Source organism: Onychomys torridus, chromosome X, assembly GCF_903995425.1.
Source record: "Onychomys torridus chromosome X, mOncTor1.1, whole genome shotgun sequence".
NCBI classification, from domain to species: Eukaryota; Metazoa; Chordata; class Mammalia; order Rodentia; family Cricetidae; genus Onychomys; species Onychomys torridus.
Window position 1 is genome coordinate 5,645,392 of NC_050466.1, and position 20,903 is coordinate 5,666,294.

Here is a 20,903-nt window from a genome sequence, read left to right on the forward strand (position 1 = left end):
GGACAGCCCACCCATTCCCAAACAAAATCAAACTGTTTTTGTTGGACAATTCTGTTAAGAGGCCATAAGCCGAATGCCATTAACCGCAAAATGTAACCATAAAGGCCATAAACCCGACATTGTTAATTAATTAAATGCCTCATTAACTTTTTTAAAAACATGATTTATTTAATTCATAGAAAATTTAACCATCACCACTAAATGCACAAGCATGTGGTTGCATACTGACATTTTAGCTGGAGAAATAGAAGCTTCCTCAGCAGCAGACAAGCAACATGAGTGTGCCTGGCCTGATCAGTGGTCTAGGTAAGACAAAGCTGAGGAGAAGCAGGGCTGTAAACCCCTAGACCCACATTAGCTGACATAGAACGAGGCTTGGGTGACAGGGAAAGCCTTTTTATTGCACACAAGGCATCTTTAGCCAAACAGGAAGCAACCGTGTCAAAGTTCACTCCTGGGAAACTCTCCCATAGCTGTGGGATCAAGCAGTCCCGTACAGGACTGTGGAAACTGTCCTTCATTTAGAAAGCTTGAAATCCCCACATCTGAATGGCCTATCATTGAACATCTTAAATTCTGTCAAAAGAAATCCAGGAAAGCCAGATTCTGAGTGAGTGAAATGCTTTAACATCAACAGTTAAAACACTGGGCATCAAAATTTACATATTGAAAATTACAAGTGCCTGTATGTTGGGGGAAATGTTCAATAAATATCCCCTGGGACAAAGGAACAGAGCCGAAAAAGTGCTCCTTAGTCTATGCCTTGGACCTCCAGGCTGTATGAAAACTGTTTCTTAGAATCCATGAGGGTCTCGAGCCTTGCCATCTCTCTTCGCAAAGGAGTAAGACCTTTGGAAATGATGCCGAGATCAAAGGCTAGGGGAGAAGCCTTGCTTCTCATCCCCTCACTGTCTCCCCTGGTGAGCTTGCCAGAAGCTAGCGAGCACTGGTGAAGGCCCTCGGAAGGAGCTGGAGGAGCTGATGCAGAGCACACAGCCTCACCCTTGCCCTTCTAGGGGTAGATGCTTGCGGCTTCTGGGAAAATAACCGGCGGCCACTTGTACTTAATCCACAGTAACTGAGCTAATTACCAATCTTTCCATCTAGTTGTTTCGGAGATAATCCAGAAATCTAAAAAAGAGCAGTGTTGGTGCACACAATGGCACACACATCTAGAAACACCAGTGCACCCAAGTCCCCACCGCAAAGCCACAACTCCCAGGGTGGGATCTGAGTCACTAGTTAACGCAGGCCTGGCTAATCCCAGCAGGAAGTACAATGGTATCCTAAGGAAGGTAAAGGATTCTGGCTAAATCCTGCTGTGGACCAAGTGTGGACGCTGCTACCTCTTTCATTCACGCCTCCACACTTGCTGAGCTGCTTTTTATTTTCACCATTCAGTTCCCAGAGGGCTGATGTCAGCACTAAAAAAAAAAAAAAAAAAGAGCCCCCCCCCCCCCCCCCCCGCCATGGGCTATTTCAGTGGCTTACCAGTTTCAACTGGTAAGTGTGCGGGGCACACATGGGGGCAGAAGGAGCCACTTAGTTCCAGGAGGTTCTCAACTGCAGAAAAGGTGCCAGCAGTGAGCCCTTGGAGAGATGAGCTGGGAAGGTGATAGGACGGGTGGACTCTGCAGCCACTGTACACGGTCACTATCTTTCCAAGTAAGTTCATCAACTTTCCTTCTACTTCCCTCAAGAGAAAGTGCAGACAACAGCAGTTCCCAAAGACGGTGAAAGGGTAAAATGAGTTACCGTGGCTCACCATGAAGTGCTCAGTCAGGCCGACACTGAGGGGACAGGTCCAGCTGACAGCAGTGAGTTTGGGGCAGAGGCCTTAGGCCACCATTCCCTCTCATCCGTCATTCCGGTCGCTGCTGCCTTCCCCACCTCAGTGGGTCCATGCCAACCCTCTCCACAAGTCACTTCCTCCTACTCCCTAAGACCACCTTTCTAGCAGCAATAGCATAAGCCACCCTAAATAAAGCCAATCACTTCTCTACACCCTTCTTAATCACGGACCAAAAGAAATCATTACAATCTCCCCAGTCGCCAAGTCCCGGGTTATGTCAGGCATTCTGACATAAGTGAGCAAAAAAGCCTGGTCTGCGCATAGCCTACCTGCCTGAACAGGAACTGAACAGCTGAAGCCTCTTTCTTTACTCCAATGGATCTAGCCACCAAGTGGGGCTAATAATACAAACATCCTGCTGGGCCTTGGAACACCTCCTGATCTGGAGAGGGCTGGGCGCTGCTCTCCAAGTCCCTCCCTGAAGCTACTGCCCCCAGCCTGGAGCAGCAGCTACTGGATGCCTCAGCTCCAGCGCGCCCATGAGCACACTCACCTCGTAGCCCAGCCGGGCAGCCCGCTGCAGGAGGGTCTCGCCAGCATTCTTGTTGACAATAAGTCTCCGAGCTTCTGGTGGCATGGGGCGAGACTGGGTGGTCTCTTGAGGAGAACTTGAGCGTGGCAGCTGTGTGGCCTGGGTGGCCGGTAGCAATTGTTGCAAACGGTCAAAGGGCTTTGGGTCCTGCTTGGCTGGTGACAAATCATAGTCTGAACTGGGCTCAGGTCGTTTTCTGAATCTCCGTACAGTCATCTGTCAGGAGACAAAGGGGTACACACAGGTAAGGCTGTGACCCTTCAAACAACCCATTGCTTCTCCCGAGCCTCTTCCCACTTTTTTTTTCTTTCTTAGGAAGGGAGGGGGCTGTCAAAGGAGGGCTGGGAATGGGGTTTCACTCTTATTAGTTTGAAACTTCCTGGCCATCCTCTAGGACAGGAGTGAGGTGAAGGGGAGGGAGGGCAGTCCCAGAAAATGGGAGCTTGGTCCACGGGAAGCAGGCACTGGGGGGAGCGGGGCAGAAGGTACCTTGCTGTCAGTGCTCTCCACATAGTACTCTCCTGTGATGGGCAAGCTCCTCCTGGGCTCCTGAGGGGTCAAGTGCTTGGTTTTGCACAGTCTCTTCCCGGATGGCTTCTCGCTGTTGTCGGTGTATTTCTGCAGCGGGGAGGCAGCCTGGCAATCCTCTTCTTCGTCTGTGCACAGCACATCTGTCTTCTGGCTTTCTTTAATTTTCTGCTGCTTGGCAGGCAGCCTCGAGGCTGGCGTGCAGCTTGGCTGAGTCTGCTTTTTGCCACTTGCATTGGTGGATGAAAGGCTCTTCATGGGCGGAGAGCCGGAGAACACAGGCAAGCCTAAATACGGAGGGGGCGGTGACGGGCGGGGGGGGGGGAGAAGAAGCAGGCGTTACATAGTTGTAGCCGATGCAGAAAGAAAAGCCCATTGTTAGCACTGATCACTGGAGCAGCTTCAGTTTTTAAAGATATACCAATTATGTTTTCAAAGCATTAATATTTTAATTATCCCACATTCAAATGGCAAATAGGTTAACCCTCAAAATGCCAAGTGCTAAGTTTCTTCAAAGGGCCAGGACAAGAGGACAGAAACTGCCTCTTCCTACTCTCCCCCACCCACTGGGCTCGGGTGCTCAGAATCCAGATGACTGAGGGGGCTTGAGCCTTGAGGCACAGGGTTGGCAAGGTTGTGCAGCCACCCAGCCTTCCCTTCCTGCCCAGCCATAGACTGGGAAATCAGGAAGGAAGTGGAGAGAATCCAGGAAGTGGGTATCCAAGGCCATCACAAAAATGCACCAGCTACCATAAAACCTAGTCAGAGTCCAGTCTGATGGCTCCGCAAAGCCCCTTTCCCAGGGAACGCATGAGCCATCCTCTAGGAGCACAGTGGGTAGTTGCGAGGTAGCCTCTGCATACCTTGTTCATTGTCACTGGGTTTAAGGGACTCTTCAGACCAGCCTCTGTTGCCTTTGGCCTCTGCCTTTTTCCTGCCAGGCTGCTTCTCTTCAGTGATGTTATTCCCCTGGGAGGTGACCTCAGGCTGAACAGCCTGGGTCACTTCCTTCCTGCTTTGGCGGCCAGGTTTGCTCTCTGCTGCCGACACCTGCTGCTCCCACCGTTCTCTAAGGTGCAGCAAGTGGCGTTGCTTTTTAGGATGGAGCCCTGTTAATTCAATGCACACCTTCAGGTTGGTCAGCTCACTATAATGTGGGTCTTCTAAGTGGTTAGAGGAACTGTTTGTCATTTCCCTCTCAGGCCAGTCATCTAATGGAGAAATAACTACAAATTAATCAAAAAGCCCCCTGGGGAGGGAACAAACTGTCTTACATAGCACCAATGGGGTGGGGGAAGGGAGGGTGCCGCCTCCCCAAGGGCTTCAGGAATGGCAAGGCTGCACCAAACCCCACCTGCTGTCTATAGAGGGAGGGGGAACAGGTGCTGCAATGACCCCGCTGTGTCCCCACACAAGCACACCTCAAGTGTGCCCTCCGCAGCTGCATGCACAGGCCTCCCAAGCAGGCAGTGGAAGCTGGCCAAGCTCACCTTTGGAGACCCGTCTCCGCTTGGCTTTCAGAGGGTCCTCTGCCTCTTCCACAGCCGCCTCAGCGGGGGTGCTGTCACCTGAGGCTTTCCGTTTCTTGTCTAGCCGGAGGGTGGGGCTGGGCGGCATGGCCACCACCCCCTGGTTAGCGGGTGGCTCGCTCACAGGCGGCCTCTCCAAGAAATACTTTTCCACAGGAAGAGCTTTGTCCTCTGGGGCTTCAAAGAGATCGTGTTTGTTTCCAGCGCTATACTCGCCTGTGGGAGGAGAGACAAGAACACAGGAATGAAGGTCCAGGTCCTTACAAGGAGGCAGGAGACAGGGAATCAACACCTTGCAGCTCCTGAAGACAGGCTCCTCACCCATCAGAAGCTTGGAAGCAATGGAAAGAGAACTTTGAGAGGAAAGGCCTGCCAGAACGAGTCAGCAAGTGCAGTGGAAAGCAAGGCAGGCACTTCATCTTTCTAACTTTTGAGAGAGGTACCCACACTCTCAACCCAGTCTGGTTAAGCTAACACACACACACACACACACACACACACACACACACACACACACACACACACACACATTCAGGGAAGCATTTGCTTAAGTCATTATTATTTACTACAGCAGAAGGCTGTAGTAAAAGACTAAATATCCCCAAAATGTCATGTACCCAAGGGGCAACATCTATGTTTGCTTGAATGGTGAAAAATGAGGAATGCAGATGAATGTGGAAAGAAGCCTAGGACCTTGATGGGCAAGAGGGGCCAGAGAACCCTACAGATCCAGGGCTGCTGGGAGGAGGGGCCCAGCACAGACACCAGCAAGGATTCCTAAGCACATGACAACTTCAAAGGGCCCAATCTGGTGGCTGCCACAGAAATCCCTATCAATAAATCAAGGAGCTGTTCTCATTCAATGTCCGAAATGGGGGATCCCCACGGGGACTCAGGTCGCCTAACCTTTCTCTCAGGCAGACACCTGCAGACAAGACCTCACCCCTTCACAGTTCTCTGCGTCATCGTTAGCCTGGCAAACAAGGAAAGGGCTGCCTCCAGCCCCCTAGGAATGCTTCTATTCTCTGTGCCAGACCAGACAGGAGGAGCAGTAGGTTCCCTCCTTTTCCCTGAATCACCACGGCCAACAACCACTTCCTAGTGTGCTTCTAGCTGAGAAGAGACTCACAAATTGCTCTGGTATGGCAGTTTTTCTAACACACAACAAAAAAGAAACACCATGGGAACCAGTGAGGTGGTTCCGCGGGTATAGGGACCTGTTGCCAAGCTGAGGAACTGAGTTAGTTCCATCCCTGGGACCTACACGGTGGGAAGGATTGTCCTCTGACCTTCACATATGCATCGTGACATGGGTGTGCGTATGTGCGCACACAATAAATCCTCCAAACAAAAAGACCACTATGTAACGACCACCATGAGGTTGGGCACTCACCCATGCCCCACTAAACTGATCCCACATGTTCCTGGGGGTGTGGGTCTGGTGTTTTGGTAACACTGCAGAAGTCATTTTGTAGATGAAACAACCACGCACCTCGTAGGCCGAGCTCAATCCATTCCAAATTCCACCCTGACTTCCAAGTAGCTCTGCTCATGCCTCATCAGCTTCTCTCAAGGGCAATCTAGCATTGAGTGGCTGTGGGCTGCAGGGTGAGCAGCACCTTGGGGCATGGAAGGCTGGATCCAATCTGAGCTAAGGAATGGCCACACGCCCCCAACCGCTCCTCCTCTTCATGGTGGTATACCTTACAGACAATAGCCAGCAGCCAGGCCCCTTGCAGTTCTGTGAGTACACCTAACTCAAGGACGCGGTCAACGCAGGCCTCCAGTAAGGGCAGTGTCGTGCCATTAGGATTGATAGCAGCCAGAGAAGACATGCACACTGCCACAGACCACTGCTCTCAGCTTGGCAGGGTCTCACTTGTGCTAGCTAGCTACTCTGTGATCCTCTCAACTGCTCTGGCACGCTGGGCTGTAAAGTGGGAACAGTATGAGCAGCTGCCTGTCCTCCAGGGGTAGACTTCACCAACTCAGGCTGCTCGGGGCAAAGGGAAGGAGGGCCAGAGAAATTACTTTGGCAGGACGCCGCTTCCTTCACCCAGCCTTTTGGAGCGGATGTGAAAGAGAGGTAACTGGATAATGTCCTGACTGGCTGCGCAGCCAGTCACTATTATAATCAGTGTGGGGCCTAACCCAGATCACACCCCTCACTTGAATCAATCACTAAGGCGCTCGCTCGCCTGCCCTCCCGCCCTCCCTCCCCCCCTCTCCCCCTCCCCTCTCTCTCGGGTTTTACATTCACTTCCTAGTCTTACAGTTGAATCATGTAGGCACCTGTACCACTGTCAGAGTGTCTTTCATGGGGAGGTTTCCCACTGAAGTTTTCATTTTCAGCCTCACTGCCAATTCCTAACAGTGAAATGAGGCTTATCTCAATCATGTGACCATTTGCCCAAACTGCCCTGTAAAACAACCCAAAAGACTATTTTATGGGCGGGCATCAGCCAAGGGTGGCCTGTCTTTGTTCCTCACTCAACAGGAGCATCCCTACAAAACCCCATGGTTTTGCTATCTCTTTTTCTTCTGGTATTTTCCCATTCGGGCAAACTTGCACACAGTGGGCAGGTAAGAAAGGTGTCTCTCCCATTCCATTACCATCCGCTATTCATTGACAGGGAGGCTGGCAGGGGGAATGGAGAACACATTGCTCACTGGCTCCTTCAACTCTCCGCCATTCCTCATCCATCTGGCCACTGTAGTCCTGAGCCTCGGGGGTTGTGAATCACTGTATGGCATGTCCTCTTCTGCTCATCCTGAGAAGCCTCCACAGCAGTGCCCATTGTTCCCTCTCCATTCCAAATTATCATCAAGAACACTTCACTGATGAATCTGGGGTTCACACCAGTCCACACACCGTCACCATAGCTCTTCTCTCTGCCATTTTCCAAACCTTCACAAACTGGATGCAACCCTCCTCTCCCAGTCATCAAGCCTCTTAGGGCACCAATTCTCCTTCCTTTCAGAGACGCCCCAAAGATCTGCACCAAGGTGACCTTCCAGGAGCTAACAACAGTTCTGAAGCTAACCTACCTTAACCCCTCCTGCCGTCAGCCACGGGAAGCTCCATGTCATTCCCACACACTTTGACGTGGACCCCCACAAATGGGGCCAGTCCAACCACCACTTACAAGATTACCCTTAGAGCCAAGGAGATGGGCCAATGAGAACAAGCAACAAAAGCCCTAACCACCAGGCTCTACCCACTGCTTGCACTGGCCCCTTGGTCATGCCATGTGGGCAGATGAGGGTGTGGCTGTGTTAGACACTTGCTCCCTATAGCATGGTCACATGACTCGCAGCACCTACATCCCATAATTTATTGTGACTGTGCTGCCATACCATACCTCATAGAAGCATCACCATGGCAACATTTACAAATCGCCATGGCAACAAAGCAACTTCATCACTGTGGCAGCCATGCCCACTGAGCCCTAAACAAGATGGGAGAATTTAAGACTTCTAAGGGTCATCCTAGATGTTAGTCCCCTCTGCAGGTAGCCAGCTGTCACCCACAGCAGAGCAGATCAGGTGACCAATGCCAAGGCATCTCTGCTCCAAACTCAAAGTAGTTCATAAAGCATGCTGCTGCTGTCCTGGGGGAGAAATTCCCCAAGTAACAAGTTTCCCAGAAAGCCCCTTGACTCAGGCTTCTTCCCGTTCCTGCCCAGGCTACCACTTAGCAGGGTCCAAGGTAGCTCATGTTCAGGAAAGACCAGGCTAATGCTTCCTCATCCTTCTTTCTCCGTCTCCAAAACGTCACTGAGGATTCCTCCCTGCGAATCTTCAAGTGTGCAGGGAAATACTTCACTCGTTTGATCAGCTTCTACAATGATTGAGTTCGGCCATCCTTGCAAAGAGGGCAAATTCAAATCCTGACCATGGCCTCCTTCAAGTTCCTTCACTTGTTTACACAGCCCCCATCTCAGAAGCCACTTGTGTTCTGGGAGCAGAGGGGATGCCTCAGAAGGTGAAGGGAGGAGACCGGCAGCACACGTCTATAGCCCCAGCATCCTAGAGGATGAGGCAGGAGGACTAAGGCCAGCCTGGGTTATGTGGTAAGATCCATGTACTACACTCCTACCAAAGAATCAAAAAGAATCAAACAACCAAAAAAATAATAATAATAATAATAAATAAAAATAAAAATAAAAAGGTGGGAGGAGGCAGAGTTTAGACTCCTATGCCGTCTACTCCAGATCCCCACCCTCGCTCTCGTATGCCAACAGCTTGGCTCTTCCTCCTATGACATCTAAGAGAAGTAAAGGGATCCACAGGGAGCAAGCACAGCCTCAGCCCACCTGAGCTGTGATGGCCAGGATGGCTCAGCAATTCGCAGCTGAAGAATCTAGGAGTCCCTGTCCTCCCACAATAAGGCAGTAATGAGACCAAGTATAATGGTTCTTTTAGGGTGTCCCTGCCAGTCAGCCACAAACACCAAGTCCCCAGACAAGCATGGGGATAGCAACATACTTCCTTCTTGAAAAACAAGCCTCTTGCCTATCACCTGCAGAACACTTGGTGGCAATTTCTGGCTCTTACAAGTGGCAGGAGCCCTGTCTGAGTCTTGGAGGGGCCTCTCAAGGCACTCCAATTTCTTGTCTCTAGGGTCAGTAGGGGGAAAAAAAAAAACAAACAAACCAAACCAAACTGGGAAGGAGGTGGACCTCCCAGGCAGGTAGGTGGGGGGCCTCTACTTTTATCTGAGGGCAATGGCCACTCTGTCCAACCAAGTTCCCTCCTCAACCTGTTCTTACAGTATCTCTCACCATCCACGCAGAACAAAGGGGAACAAAGGGGAGCTCCCACTTGTGGGTACCCCCTCCCTTCTAGAAGCACCTTGGCTACTTCTCAGTTCTTACAGGCCTTGCCAAGCTCTTCGGACTCACAAGGTGCTGGTGATGGGATGGCTTTGTATTCACTCTGAGAGAGTGGAGGAAGGCTTTCTTTGCTAGTTCACCCAAGAGCAGCCCAGACCCATTGCTGCCCCATACATATCCTGTGATGGCGAGTGTAAGGATACTCACACCCATGCACACCAAGAGAGCCTTGGGAAAGGGCATCACTTGCTTGCCACAGAAACATCTTTTCTTTAGGACTAACTAACAGCAAACCTTCTTGGTCTGCCTGTTGCTGCAGCCTGGCCAGAGCATTTGCTGTACCTTAAAGATAAACTGGGGGGGGGGGGGGTAGTGGAGGAAAGATGGCACTCTAGATAGCCAAGAACACATGCTCCTAGACCAGAAAGCCCCAAATTCCACCAGGCACTGAGGAATTGTACTGGGGATGCTTCTCTGCCTTCAAGGGCAACAACACAGAGGGCTCTCAAACACTCAACATCAGGGACTGGCTTGTCTAGGAGGCTTCTGCAATTGCCTGTCCTCCATGTTCACCCAGACATCCTAATTGGGCCAGAGCAGGCCTCAAACCTTAGGCATGCACATTTGAGGAAACCGAAGACCTTCACCAAGTGCTACACACACCCTCACCCTCACAATTCTCCAAGGCTAACTCTAACAGGGGACCCACTGTTGAGACTCAAGTATCCTCAGAAAGGTACTTACTTTTCCCCACATTTTAGCTCAAGAACATAAGCCACCGTCTCTGTCCGGTGGGGGGAGAACTTTCACAGGAACCATACTTGGGGTCTGTTGGTAACTCCCAATGGCAGCTAACAAATTCAACAAATACCTGTTCCTATCCTTCTGGTGCCTTGGCCAACCTTCATCCTAGCTCAACAAAAACCTGAGCACTTTCCATTCCATGTTCGACTGTGATGTGGGAGAAGGGCAAGGTGAGAGTATCATTCCAGCTGCTACAGAAAAGAACTGACCCTCACCACCCGCTTCCTCCTGCTACATTGTATTGGACTTGTCATTCACTTTGAGCCTGATGTTTCTTTGAAAACAGAGATGACGTCCCAGAGAAGAATCCCATAGTACTAATGGCCAAAGCAGCCCCTTTCTCAGAGCAATCCCCAACTGGACCTTGGACCATTATCCACCTCTTCCTCTCACCATCCCAGGCTTTGGAAGCAGAGCGGCCCTGTTCTCACGGACATGGTCCTACAATCTAACTACTCAAGTTACTTACATCTCTCACTGTCCTTCTGCTCGGCAATGGCCTCTTCCAGGGCGACTGACTTTGGCTTTTTGTCCTGACTTCCTTTCAACCTTTCCCAGTCGGCTGGGCTGAATTTGCACACCTCGGAGTCTTTGGTTGCTGGGTGGCCACCTTCTCTCTCTTTCATCTCCAACTCTGAGAAGCGTATCATTGCACGCTAGAAAGAGAATGGAGACGGAAAAACAACACCTTACCATAAAGGCTATTTCATGTGCCTTATACTATAAAAGAAAGTGTTTTCAAAGAAAAGCTTGCCCAAAGCCAACCACAATCTATGAGATCCAACTCAGATACTTTAAAGTTTAACAGATAAAATTTAAGAGTGTCTATGTGAGTAGTCACACAGTCTTTATCCGTAAAGTCATGTGTATATAGATACAGACGCAATGTGTAGGTATAGCCATACATACACGATTGCACAGAGACAGACATTCTCTTTTGAAGGTTATAAATAAGACAAAACAAAAGCACAACGCAAAGAAAATAAAAGAAAAGCACAACAGAAAAGAAACAAAATATACAATGAATAAGACGACCATGGCCCACAAACTTCCCTTTGTATATTTGGAAACGAAATTGAACTCAAAAGGTTTATGGAAGATTCTAGTAATAAAAATTTGAAGAACTGACCTCACAGTAAGCAGCGGGTAGACATAAAATACTGTCCTCTTGTAATCCTTCCATCTATGTAATTAAAATGGGCACTCAATGGATCATTTAGATAACTTCATCCATTTTTATCAGCATAAACCAAGTCTTTTCTTAACATTGCAAAACAATTTGGCTTTATTCATCTTTTAATTAAAAGTAAAATATCTTAAGGAAAGTCCTATACAACATCTATCATAATTCACTAGCAAATTAAATACATACTCTATCCCTTTAAGCGAATTTTTTCTTTCTGTTTTGGTGAAAAAAAATTGCACGATTCCCACAGACATGCGACTGCTACACATCTCCACCAAGTATCAAGTAAGGTATTCTAAGCAATGCTTCTAGATAGATTTGTTATCTTACAGGCAGAGACATCAAAGCAATTGCTAGGTAAACGTCATGCAGTCTTTAGACATCCTTCATAATAATTACAACTTGTTATCAGCATTCCAGTAGAGTTCTCATATAATCTACAGAACAGCTTAAAGTATCCAGACACATGAACCTTCTAAAAGCTACTACTGCCGTCCCCTTATTGAAAACATTTCATACATTCCAATTATCGTAAGTGTCATTAACCAAATCTGCCTGGTGCTCTGTCCTACCACGTTCCCCCCAAATCCCCTTTGTACATTACAAAACTGACAACTGATAAAGTTAGTGAAATTAGGGTGGGGTGCTCACCTGCAATGCCCGCTGCTCTCGGCTGAGCTGACTGGAATCTGCGTACAGTTCGGTAGTGACACACTTGAATCGGTCGCCCACATAACCTGCCGAGTTAGCAATTCTCTTTGCCAGCTTGGATGGCTTCGGTTTCAGAACTTTGCCATCGTTGGATTCTGCCTCATCAGTTCCATCTTTGGTATAGGTGGGGGTGACATCCATGCTTGGTGGGGTGCTGCCCACACAAAATGGTTTGGGATCCTCTTGGGTTTTACCAAAAGTCACAGCAGGGGCCTCGGTGCCCAGAGTTGTCTCCAAGAATGGAGTTGCCACCGGCACCCCCAGGTTCTCTTTGTTGGTTCCTGCTGCAACACTGTCCTTGCCTAAGCTGAACACTGGCTGGCTCGGGGCCTGTTTGAAAGCATAGGATTCGTGGAAGTCACTGATGCGGCCCAGCTCCTCTCTGAGGGAGATGAAATCACGGTGTTGCTGGATCACAGGGTCAGCCGCGGGCTTGGTGGGCTCTGTGGTCTGGCCCACATTCTCGGCTACAAGGCTTGGTTTGGATGCTCCTGCATCAGTTTTAGAATCTGCTTCTTCTCGGAGGTCTACGTAGACTAGCTTGTCGCTTTTGACCCCAGTTTTGCCTTGATTCCAGCCAGGGTTTGGCTTCAGGTTCTTGTCAGTGGGGACTTCTGGGTGTAGTTTGGCGCTGCTAGCTTCCAACATCTCAGAAAAACGACTGCGGAGGGTCGGGTCCTCATAACGGGTTCTCTCATGGGAGCGGGACCGTCTCTCCGGTTTCTCCTCTTTCGTGATCTCCATGGGTGTGTGTGGGATCAACATGGGATGTACCATGCCCAAGCCCAGGGCATCTTGATAGGTCACAAACTCTGGCCGGCTTGTATGCAGCCCATAGGGCAGGCCAGGCTTGGGGGCAAGGTGCCCAGGAAACAGACTGCCATTGGGTAACAAAACTGGGTGAGGGTACACAGGTCCTTTGCCATGTAAAGAGAGGGGACTTAGAGCGATGCCTTCTGGTGCTGGGTAAGGGAGGTAACTCCTAGGGTAGGGAATTGGTGGGGACCTGAATGCTTCATTTGGAGATAGAAATATTGAGGTTGGCGGGAGGCCATTCTCACCCGCTTTGAAACTCGGTTCTGGGTTGCTGGCTTTGGCTCCCTTGCTGCTGGTGCTGCCACTGTGCTTGGCAGGCGTGGCTGGGGGCTGGCCCACGTGCTGAATGACTGATGGCGTGGTATCCACAGAGCTCCTGCTGCTCTTGGTGCCATCTGCATTGGCATTGGGGGCTGGTGATGCGGAGGCTGGGCGTCCCGAGCTGGACACCGACCCTGAAACGTTAGTGATCACAGCGTCTGTGCCACCCATGCGGGGACAGGAGGAACTCCTCTGTTGTGGTATGGCCCAGTCCAAAGCCTTGTTTTTCAGCGACATGCTCTTGCCGTTGTTCTCTTCATTAGGACTTGGCCCTGGCACCACCCAGGATGAGGGAGCAGTGCTTATGATTTCTGATCTATAGATCGCACAGCCATTTCCTGGAGGAGATAACGTTTCTTTTGGGATCTCACTTCCGGAGAGCACTAATCCACTTGCAGCCCGACTGTGAACCAGGACTGTGGGAGCCATCTTTTTCATGTGGTCAACTTTGGAAGCATCTCCATCCACCACTTTAGAAGACAAGTCTAGTGGTTTATCTGTGACATCTTTGGTAACAGTCTGCTTTTCCAACAGAGGTGGTGAGCCCCCATCTTTTCTGTCTTGAACCGTTGTCTTCCGGCTATGCCCAGACATGGACTGGGTACAATCACCCCCATCTGGAGCCTTGGGGTACTTGCCATTGGACAGTCTGGCTGTGGGGAACTCGCTACTGACTGTCATGTATGGCTTTGTCAGGGTGACTGAGGGGGAGGTGGAGATCCTGGGATAATGCTTGTGGAACTCGGAGTAGGTCTCTGCAGTGGGCTGAGTGGGGAGGTGGACACGAGGTGAGGGCCGAGGGGAAGGGGGCAGCAGGAGAGCTGCGTCACCCGGCAGGCCACTGTTGACTGCCTTGGCAGAGGGCCCCCTGGACTGTTTACTGTTTTGGATGTGGGGATAGTTATGGGAATCGACGCCTACCTTCCACGGGAGGCTTTTGTCTGAGCAGTGGACAAGAGGTGGGATAGCTGGAGAGGCTGAAGGTGTGGAAAGCCTCATGGGTGAAGCCAAGGAGGAGGGGATGTGGGGGTTAACGTAGTGTGGGGGCGGCAGGTAGAGGAAGCGTTCCCCACTGGTGCAGACTGGAGAATAGAGCGGCTGGGCCAAGCCATAGGACTGCTGAGGTAGCAAGGCCTTGTACATGTTCAGTGAATACTTATTTGGCGAGTCGAGGAAAGGATAGATGGATGGAGTGGCCCCCTCCATGTAAGGGTTGACCCAGGGCAGCCGCAGGTAACTAGCACCGTTGATGTTAAGAGGGCTCTGTTTGTCGCTGGCAGGCCTGTCCAAACCCAAGCTTTCTGCTGTGGCTACAGCACTTTTTTGTATTCCAGGCGGTGTTTTGTATATAGCACTGAAGCCATTTGGGGCCTTTCCAGAAACAGCAGAAGCCTCCACTGTCTCAGGAGTATTCGGTTTGAATTGCATCTCTGGATTTCTTTCTGAAGAAAATCCAAGGCCACTGAGAGAGCTTGAGGCAGCCTCCCGACCCTTTTCTGAGCCCAGTCCACATAAGCCAGAATAGACGATGTTTCCAGGGACCCGGAGCCCTTCCCGGATGAGGCCTGTGCGGTCCATGCTCAGTGCTGCCAGGCCATCAATCCGATGGGCGCCACTGGTATCCACCTTTGTAAAAGAACAACACGGGTTACTTGGGACACCTGTCACAGTAGCAGCCCTGGTCCCAAAGAAAGGCCACCCACTGGGTCACATGATGTCATCCACAACATCTCACAGAAAGGTTAAAGACAGCTTTGCTGTATCCAGAGCCCCCTCCTCCCACATTCCAATCCTCTCAAAGCCTCATTTTCCATTTCTGTTCAACTAGTACCCTGCAAAGATCCACTCAGACTAGAAGCCAATACATTATTTTGCTGCAGCACAGACAAGACCAAATACAACATTCTCTGCACCACTCTTATAGGGTACTGGACTCAGACTAACCCTTGTAGAGCCTGTTAGGTTGGACTGGGGGTGGGAGTATTCATTTTTTCCTGGAGATAGAAAGGTATCACTGAACAGGACAAGAAACAATTTTCCACATGACAACTGGTATGGGGAACTTTAGCTTATCCTCATTTCCAAATCAATAATGGGGCCAGGGGTCAAAGTGTGCTTGCATGTTTTGTCATCTTCTCCCTGATGTCTGAAAGGACAGTCCAGTGTTTCACATTCTACTGTCAAAGTAAAGCCTCAGGAACTACTTGGAGGCTGCAAGTTATCCAGCTTGGAGCACTAATGGGCACACACACAGTTTATGGAAGCCACACACCCCATCAGTGAGTAAGGGATAAAGACCTGTGGGGCAGAGCATGTTAAAAGCAATACATAGTCAGGCCCTGACATTCCCCACCTTTTACACACACACACACACACACACACACACACACACACACACACACACCCTAACTGCATCCAAGCTAATGCATAGTTGATTACAGATCACTGACATTCGGCCATGCTATCAAGAGGAGCTGTTCATCCCTTACCACAGTGTGATTCAAGGGATTCTCCTCCCTCAGCTCCAGCCTGGCTTTTGAGGCGTCACCGTCATTCACAGGGATTTTCCTATTGGAAAGGACACACCAATTTCATGAAAACATTTCTTGCTGAATATATCTTTCATCTACCTCTGCAGAGCGGACCAGTTTCTACTAATCTCATTTATTTGGTGAACTCTCCTGACCCTCCCCGCCATGACCCAGAGTAAAAGTTGCTCCCAAATGGTGGTTCAATATTACCCTGGCAGAACAAAGCAAAGGCAGGCCTTTCATGTGGGGGACATGAATAACACATACGTCCCAGAGGTGGGCAAGCCACAGATTAAGCACACTTCTCTCACGTGACCTTTTCTACAGAGGCCAAGTGCTGTCCTAGCTAACCCTTACAAGCTGTCTTGGAGGGCGGCAGACATTAAGTAAAATGGCCATGGTCCAAGTGGGCTAGAAGTCTACAGGCTAGCCCCTTCATCTACCACATCTGCATTAACTAACCCCGAGGGCAGGTTTTCAAAACTTCCCCCAAACAAAGTTAGGGAGCACATCCATGAGACTAGTTTCCATGGTGACAGTGAAGTTATATTTGCGGCCTTTATCAAAACAACGTGGAGATGTGTGTGGATATACAATAGTATCCAGGCAAAAGAGGAAGCTACACATCTGTGCCAGGCTGCTGTTGGCTGTCCCGGGACTTGTTATCAGAGAGCATTGATAAAGAAGAGTGTTCTATGCCAACTTCCAAATCCCCAGGATAACATCGCTGACAAGCAGCAGAGGACAAGCTTCACCATCACAGCAAAGCGGCTTCAATCATCTACTGTTCAGTTGTCCTCTCTACCCCAGTCCAAAATGACTGATTAGAAAGCCCAACTGAGCTGTCCAGTGATCAGATCCGGGCCAAAAGCCACACGGAATGGCAGCAGAGGGCAACCTGAAACCTTGGGTTGTACCCAAGGAAAGGGTAGCCATCTCCTCATTTATTACTAAGCAAACTATTTGTTTTAAAAGCACATCGAATGCCGATCCACCTGGGCCCACACTCCTGACATTTAGAGTTAAAGCAGCATATAGACGGGGATTAATTCTCCTTCATAAATATGAAATAATAAATTAAGGACGAAAGTGCACTGAAAGGCCGCTTCAGGGGCTAATCTTTTAAAGGGCGGCAATGCTTCGCTGAGCCAGGCTGCCTGTTAAAACTGTAAATCAAGGGCCACCAGCTAGGAGATCTCTCTTGCCCAGACCTTTTGGGGCCCTCCCTGGCTGTGAGAAGGTGAGGGGGCTCGGGCATGGGCTTGGGTTCTGCTTAGGAGTGTGGGGGAGGAGACCACTTTTCCCTCACCAGGCCTGGCCCTGGAGACCATTCACCTGTCTTCACTTGTTCCACACATGCGGACCCTTTCGCTGTTCATCCAGCTGTGAACGTTCCCATACAGGGGAGTTGCTGAAAGCATGTCGTCCTCTTGGATGGCAGCTTGGCTTCAAGCGTCTAGTCTGTTTAAAAAAAGATAGGGGGAGTCCCCAAAGGTTAGGTAAAGGAGAGGCACTGGCAAAGCAGAGTAGGCCTCTCTCAAGGCATTTCATACAGGATGCAGCTTGTGCCTGAGGATTGTCTGGAGCCAACAACACATCTGACCCAGTGACTGAGGGGAACAGATTCACGCTAACAGGAAAAGCCCATCCAAGCCACAGCTCTCTACCTGCCCACCCTTTTGCCACAGACAGAAGCCATATTTGAAGAGATACAGGGCGCTAGATCACTGGCAAAAACGATCCCTCCTCTCGGGGTGGCAGAAGGAGTAACAGTGAGGTGGTGGTGGCGGGTTCGGGACTGACATTAGGACACACTGTTAGGACTGAGTTTGCAAGCTGTCCTGTGTACGACCCAAAGATCGAGGGTGAAGGAGAGAGTCCAGTGGGCTGGCGAACCTCTCCACTGAAGCCCTGGATTAGATTAAGCACCTAACAGGGGTGGTTTTGCCTGGGAGCTGCAGGGGGAGGCAGCTGAGTAATTCAATGACGCCTGCTCGCTGGGGACAAGAAATCATTAGCGCGTAAGTCTTTGCAGCCAGGGCTGATGCTGACGGGCTCCGAGTAGCTGGCACACAGGAGCAGGCAAGCCACCCATTTTCCACATCATGGGAGGGGGAGGCTGTGTGTGCGGGGGTCGGGGCGCATAGGGGCTGCAAAGGAGCCCAGACCACTTCCCCCACTTACCTTCTCAGCCCACTGCCCCCACCCACAGCACATTCTAGTTTGCTGCATGAGTGAAGGGTCAGGACAAGCTGCATTTTATTAACAGGATTATCACGGCGCGTGATTTATCCTCGTGCAGGATTTTAATTGCTCTTTGGAGGTTGAGCCGTTTCTTTTGACTGCGCTTCAGCCCATATCCTGCTGTTAAATGCTGGGTTAATAAGTAGGGGAGCCTTTAATGCCTGGGACCGATGGCCCTCGGCAATTCCCTGCTCACAAACACATCTCAGTTTCCCTTGTCCAGGACAGACCACGGCATTTTTCCACGGGACCCAAACCTGAGTGTGAAATAATTGGTGTGCAGATAGATCATCAGGGGAACTTTTCTTTCTCCTCCCTCACACACCCACCCACACAGTTTCCGAAAGCCCAAATGTTCCCTTAAGTCGACACATTTCCTTTGTTAGCAGGAGAAAATATGCAAATGCTTGCTTTTACACTTTAGCACTCGGAGAAGCAGACTGCCAGGTCGGTTGGGTGGAGGCACCCTGTCCAGGGACTCTTCTGCCAGGGACTGGGGTGGGGGCAGGGAAAGCTCAGCTAGGCTCCTTTCTTTGTCCTAACTAGGTCTTTTGTCCAACAGCAACCCCCACTGGCCCCCAACCATAGAACACCACGCACCAACACAGCACGCACAGTTAGAGCTCAACAATGAAGCTGGAAGAGGAGGAAGGGCCCTGAAGAGGTCAGAATCGGTGAAGGCATCATGGAAAAGGACTTTGTCGAGGCTGCTTTCCTAGGAAGGGTCTGTTTCTCCAGACAGGGGAACGAACTCCAAATGGCTTAGCCATAGTGCATAGAGGAACTGACCAGGGTGTTGCAGAAGGTTTTGTGGGGGCTGCCCACCGTTTTCTATCCTCCAAATATACAAAACAAGCAGGGAACGCCACCCCACCAGTGCTAGAAAGATCCAAGACCTATTCCATGGAATGTCTCTTTCCTGAGGATCTGCTGCCTATTCTCACAACCAAAGGAAGATGTTGTGGGTGGCCTCATCAAGCAGAGCACCGTTCCTTGGTGCAGGTGTCCTGGACAGCAGTCTGCAACAGAAACCACACCATGCCTTGGTGGAGCTCTGATCAAGTGCAGAAATTCCATTGGAAATGGGAACTCCACAACCAATACCCAGGAAAAAGAGCCAGCCTAAGAAAAGTCAAAACTCCATGCTCCAGTTCCTCAGTCGACCTTCCCTTGAAACCCAGCTGCCTCCTACATACCTCCCCCTAAGTGGTCCGTCCGCCTTGGGGAAAGTACCTCAGTGAACCTCAAGGAGGAACAGAATCAACCTAGGGAATGCCTGCCATCTTCCCCACAGAAGTCCAGGAGTATCTTCAGTCCTTCGCTTTTCCAGAAACGGCCACCCGTACTGTGAGGCAACTGGGATAGACGAGAAAACGGAGGCTTCCGCCCCTCTCTGGAGCTCGTCCTTCAAGATTGTCAATACTAATGTCACAGATAAATAACGTCAGCCATCAGGCTGAGGCGTCCGTCACACACAGGGTCAGACTTAGAGTTAAGGCCTGGAGTGCATCTCAGTCTCCTCTGGGCTAAACGAAGGGGAGCTGCACTGTGGACTCTACACACATGTGCATTAGTGCTTGTGCACACTCGTGTGCTTACAATCTTTAGCTGTTCCGTGAACTTTTTGTGAACTGTTTAAGAGTGGAGGTCTGTTGAACAAACAGTGGCGCCACTGCCAGCCATAATTTCATTGCAACAAGCTAAGGCCTTTTAACTCTTCAGGTGCCTGGCCAATGGCTGGGATCCCGTCCGGCAGGAGGCCCTTCTCTAGGGTGACAAACAAGGGCAGCTCAGGCCCGCGGCAGGAACATAATCAGCAGAAGCATCCTGCTTCCACTAAACCATTGAGGGGCAGGGATTACCATCACTCAAACTCATGGGTGAAAAGCCAAAAAGAGAGCAAGAGGTAGAAAAGAGCAACACTCAACTCATCCCATTCAGTTTCTAGAAAGTGTTAGTAAAATGGCTGGGCTTTGCTTTCTACTGCTGAGGCAAAGTACTTCAGAACTGACTTTGCTGACCCTTGGCTGTGGGATGTGGTAGAGAGAATACAGAAGACCTCAAGGCACTTGGCTGCTATATATAAGGAAGAGGTTCACATTTGCCCCTTCTTCCACATGCAGGCTATGCCTCTCCAAGTGCCAAGATGTGTGAAGTCACTCATGAAATAACACTTTACAAGCACCAGCCTGTTCCGAGGGCAAGTTGTTAGCTTTACCTTGGCTCTGTGTTTTAACCCCTATCACCAGTTGTGGAGAGAAAAGCAAGGGCGAGAAAGGAAATGCCAAGAAATGATGGCTCACTCAGAGAGCCAGGCAGGGAAGGCTGTCTGATTCTTACGGAACAGGTTGATTACTAACTGCAGTATCTGCCTGCTGAACACAAAGGTCTTGGGGACCCACCATGCCACAGTTACACATGGTGTGTGGTCGCAGCTCCTGGTACTGTGTTTAACTGGAGTCGCCTGGACAGACTTTGAGCAATCATTTGCTCTAGAGCCAAAGGTTGTGGCTAGAGTACCCAAGCTTGGCCTGAACACAGTGGAGAAGGACCTGACTGGCAGACGAGGGTCACAGGGACCAAGATTAGATGCTGTCCCTCTAGGCATCCGAGAAGGAGCATTGCTTTCCTTTATGAAGCGACAAGAGGTGACCCTCAAGTAGTACCTTTTAACACCATTTCGCTGATCCCTGCCAAGACAACACTGTAGATCGAGGAAAAGGACACAATTTCCTTTTTTCAAAGACAAGGTCTTACTGTTCTGGCTAGCATGGAACTCAAGATTTATCTGTCTTTGCTGGGATTAAAGTCATTTACCACCCCGCCCAATTTACTTTCTTCTTCAAGGGCATCTAAGATTTCCCCTGCAGACCACAGGGAGTGGACTAAGGGAAGGGTAGAACACTAGGCTCTTAACCTTCTGTTCCCTCCACTGTCAGCCCACTATGACAGGCCACTGCCACTGGGGCCCCTGCACCCAAAATAGGAAAGCACCGCTCCGGACCAGGGGCTAG

The 20,903-nt window shown here is 50.2% G+C and overlaps 1 protein-coding gene across 13 annotated transcripts in view; it reads right to left on the reverse strand.

Moving 5' to 3' along the window:
- Bcor (BCL6 corepressor) overlaps window positions 1–20,903 on the reverse strand; it is a 102,598-nt gene that overhangs the window by 8,444 nt on the left and 73,251 nt on the right. For 7 of the 13 annotated variants that reach the window (XM_036174498.1, XM_036174499.1, XM_036174501.1 and 4 more), the window contains exons 2-10: window positions 16,981–17,106; window positions 15,604–15,682; window positions 11,918–14,740; window positions 11,210–11,263; window positions 10,550–10,736; window positions 4,403–4,657; window positions 3,776–4,123; window positions 2,874–3,199; window positions 2,346–2,600 (exon numbers count right to left, since the gene is read on the reverse strand). In XM_036174498.1, coding sequence (XP_036030391.1) covers window positions 2,346–2,600; window positions 2,874–3,199; window positions 3,776–4,123; window positions 4,403–4,657; window positions 10,550–10,736; window positions 11,210–11,263; window positions 11,918–14,740; window positions 15,604–15,682; window positions 16,981–17,066 — 4,413 coding nt within the window. In that variant the 5' untranslated portion in view covers window positions 17,067–17,106. Of the gene's footprint in view, window positions 1–2,345; window positions 2,601–2,873; window positions 3,200–3,775; window positions 4,124–4,402; window positions 4,658–10,549; window positions 10,737–11,209; window positions 11,264–11,917; window positions 14,741–15,603; window positions 15,683–16,954; window positions 17,107–20,903 lie in introns of those variants that run through there. The other 6 variants (XM_036174506.1, XM_036174507.1, XM_036174508.1 and 3 more) reach the window with 4 other exon arrangements.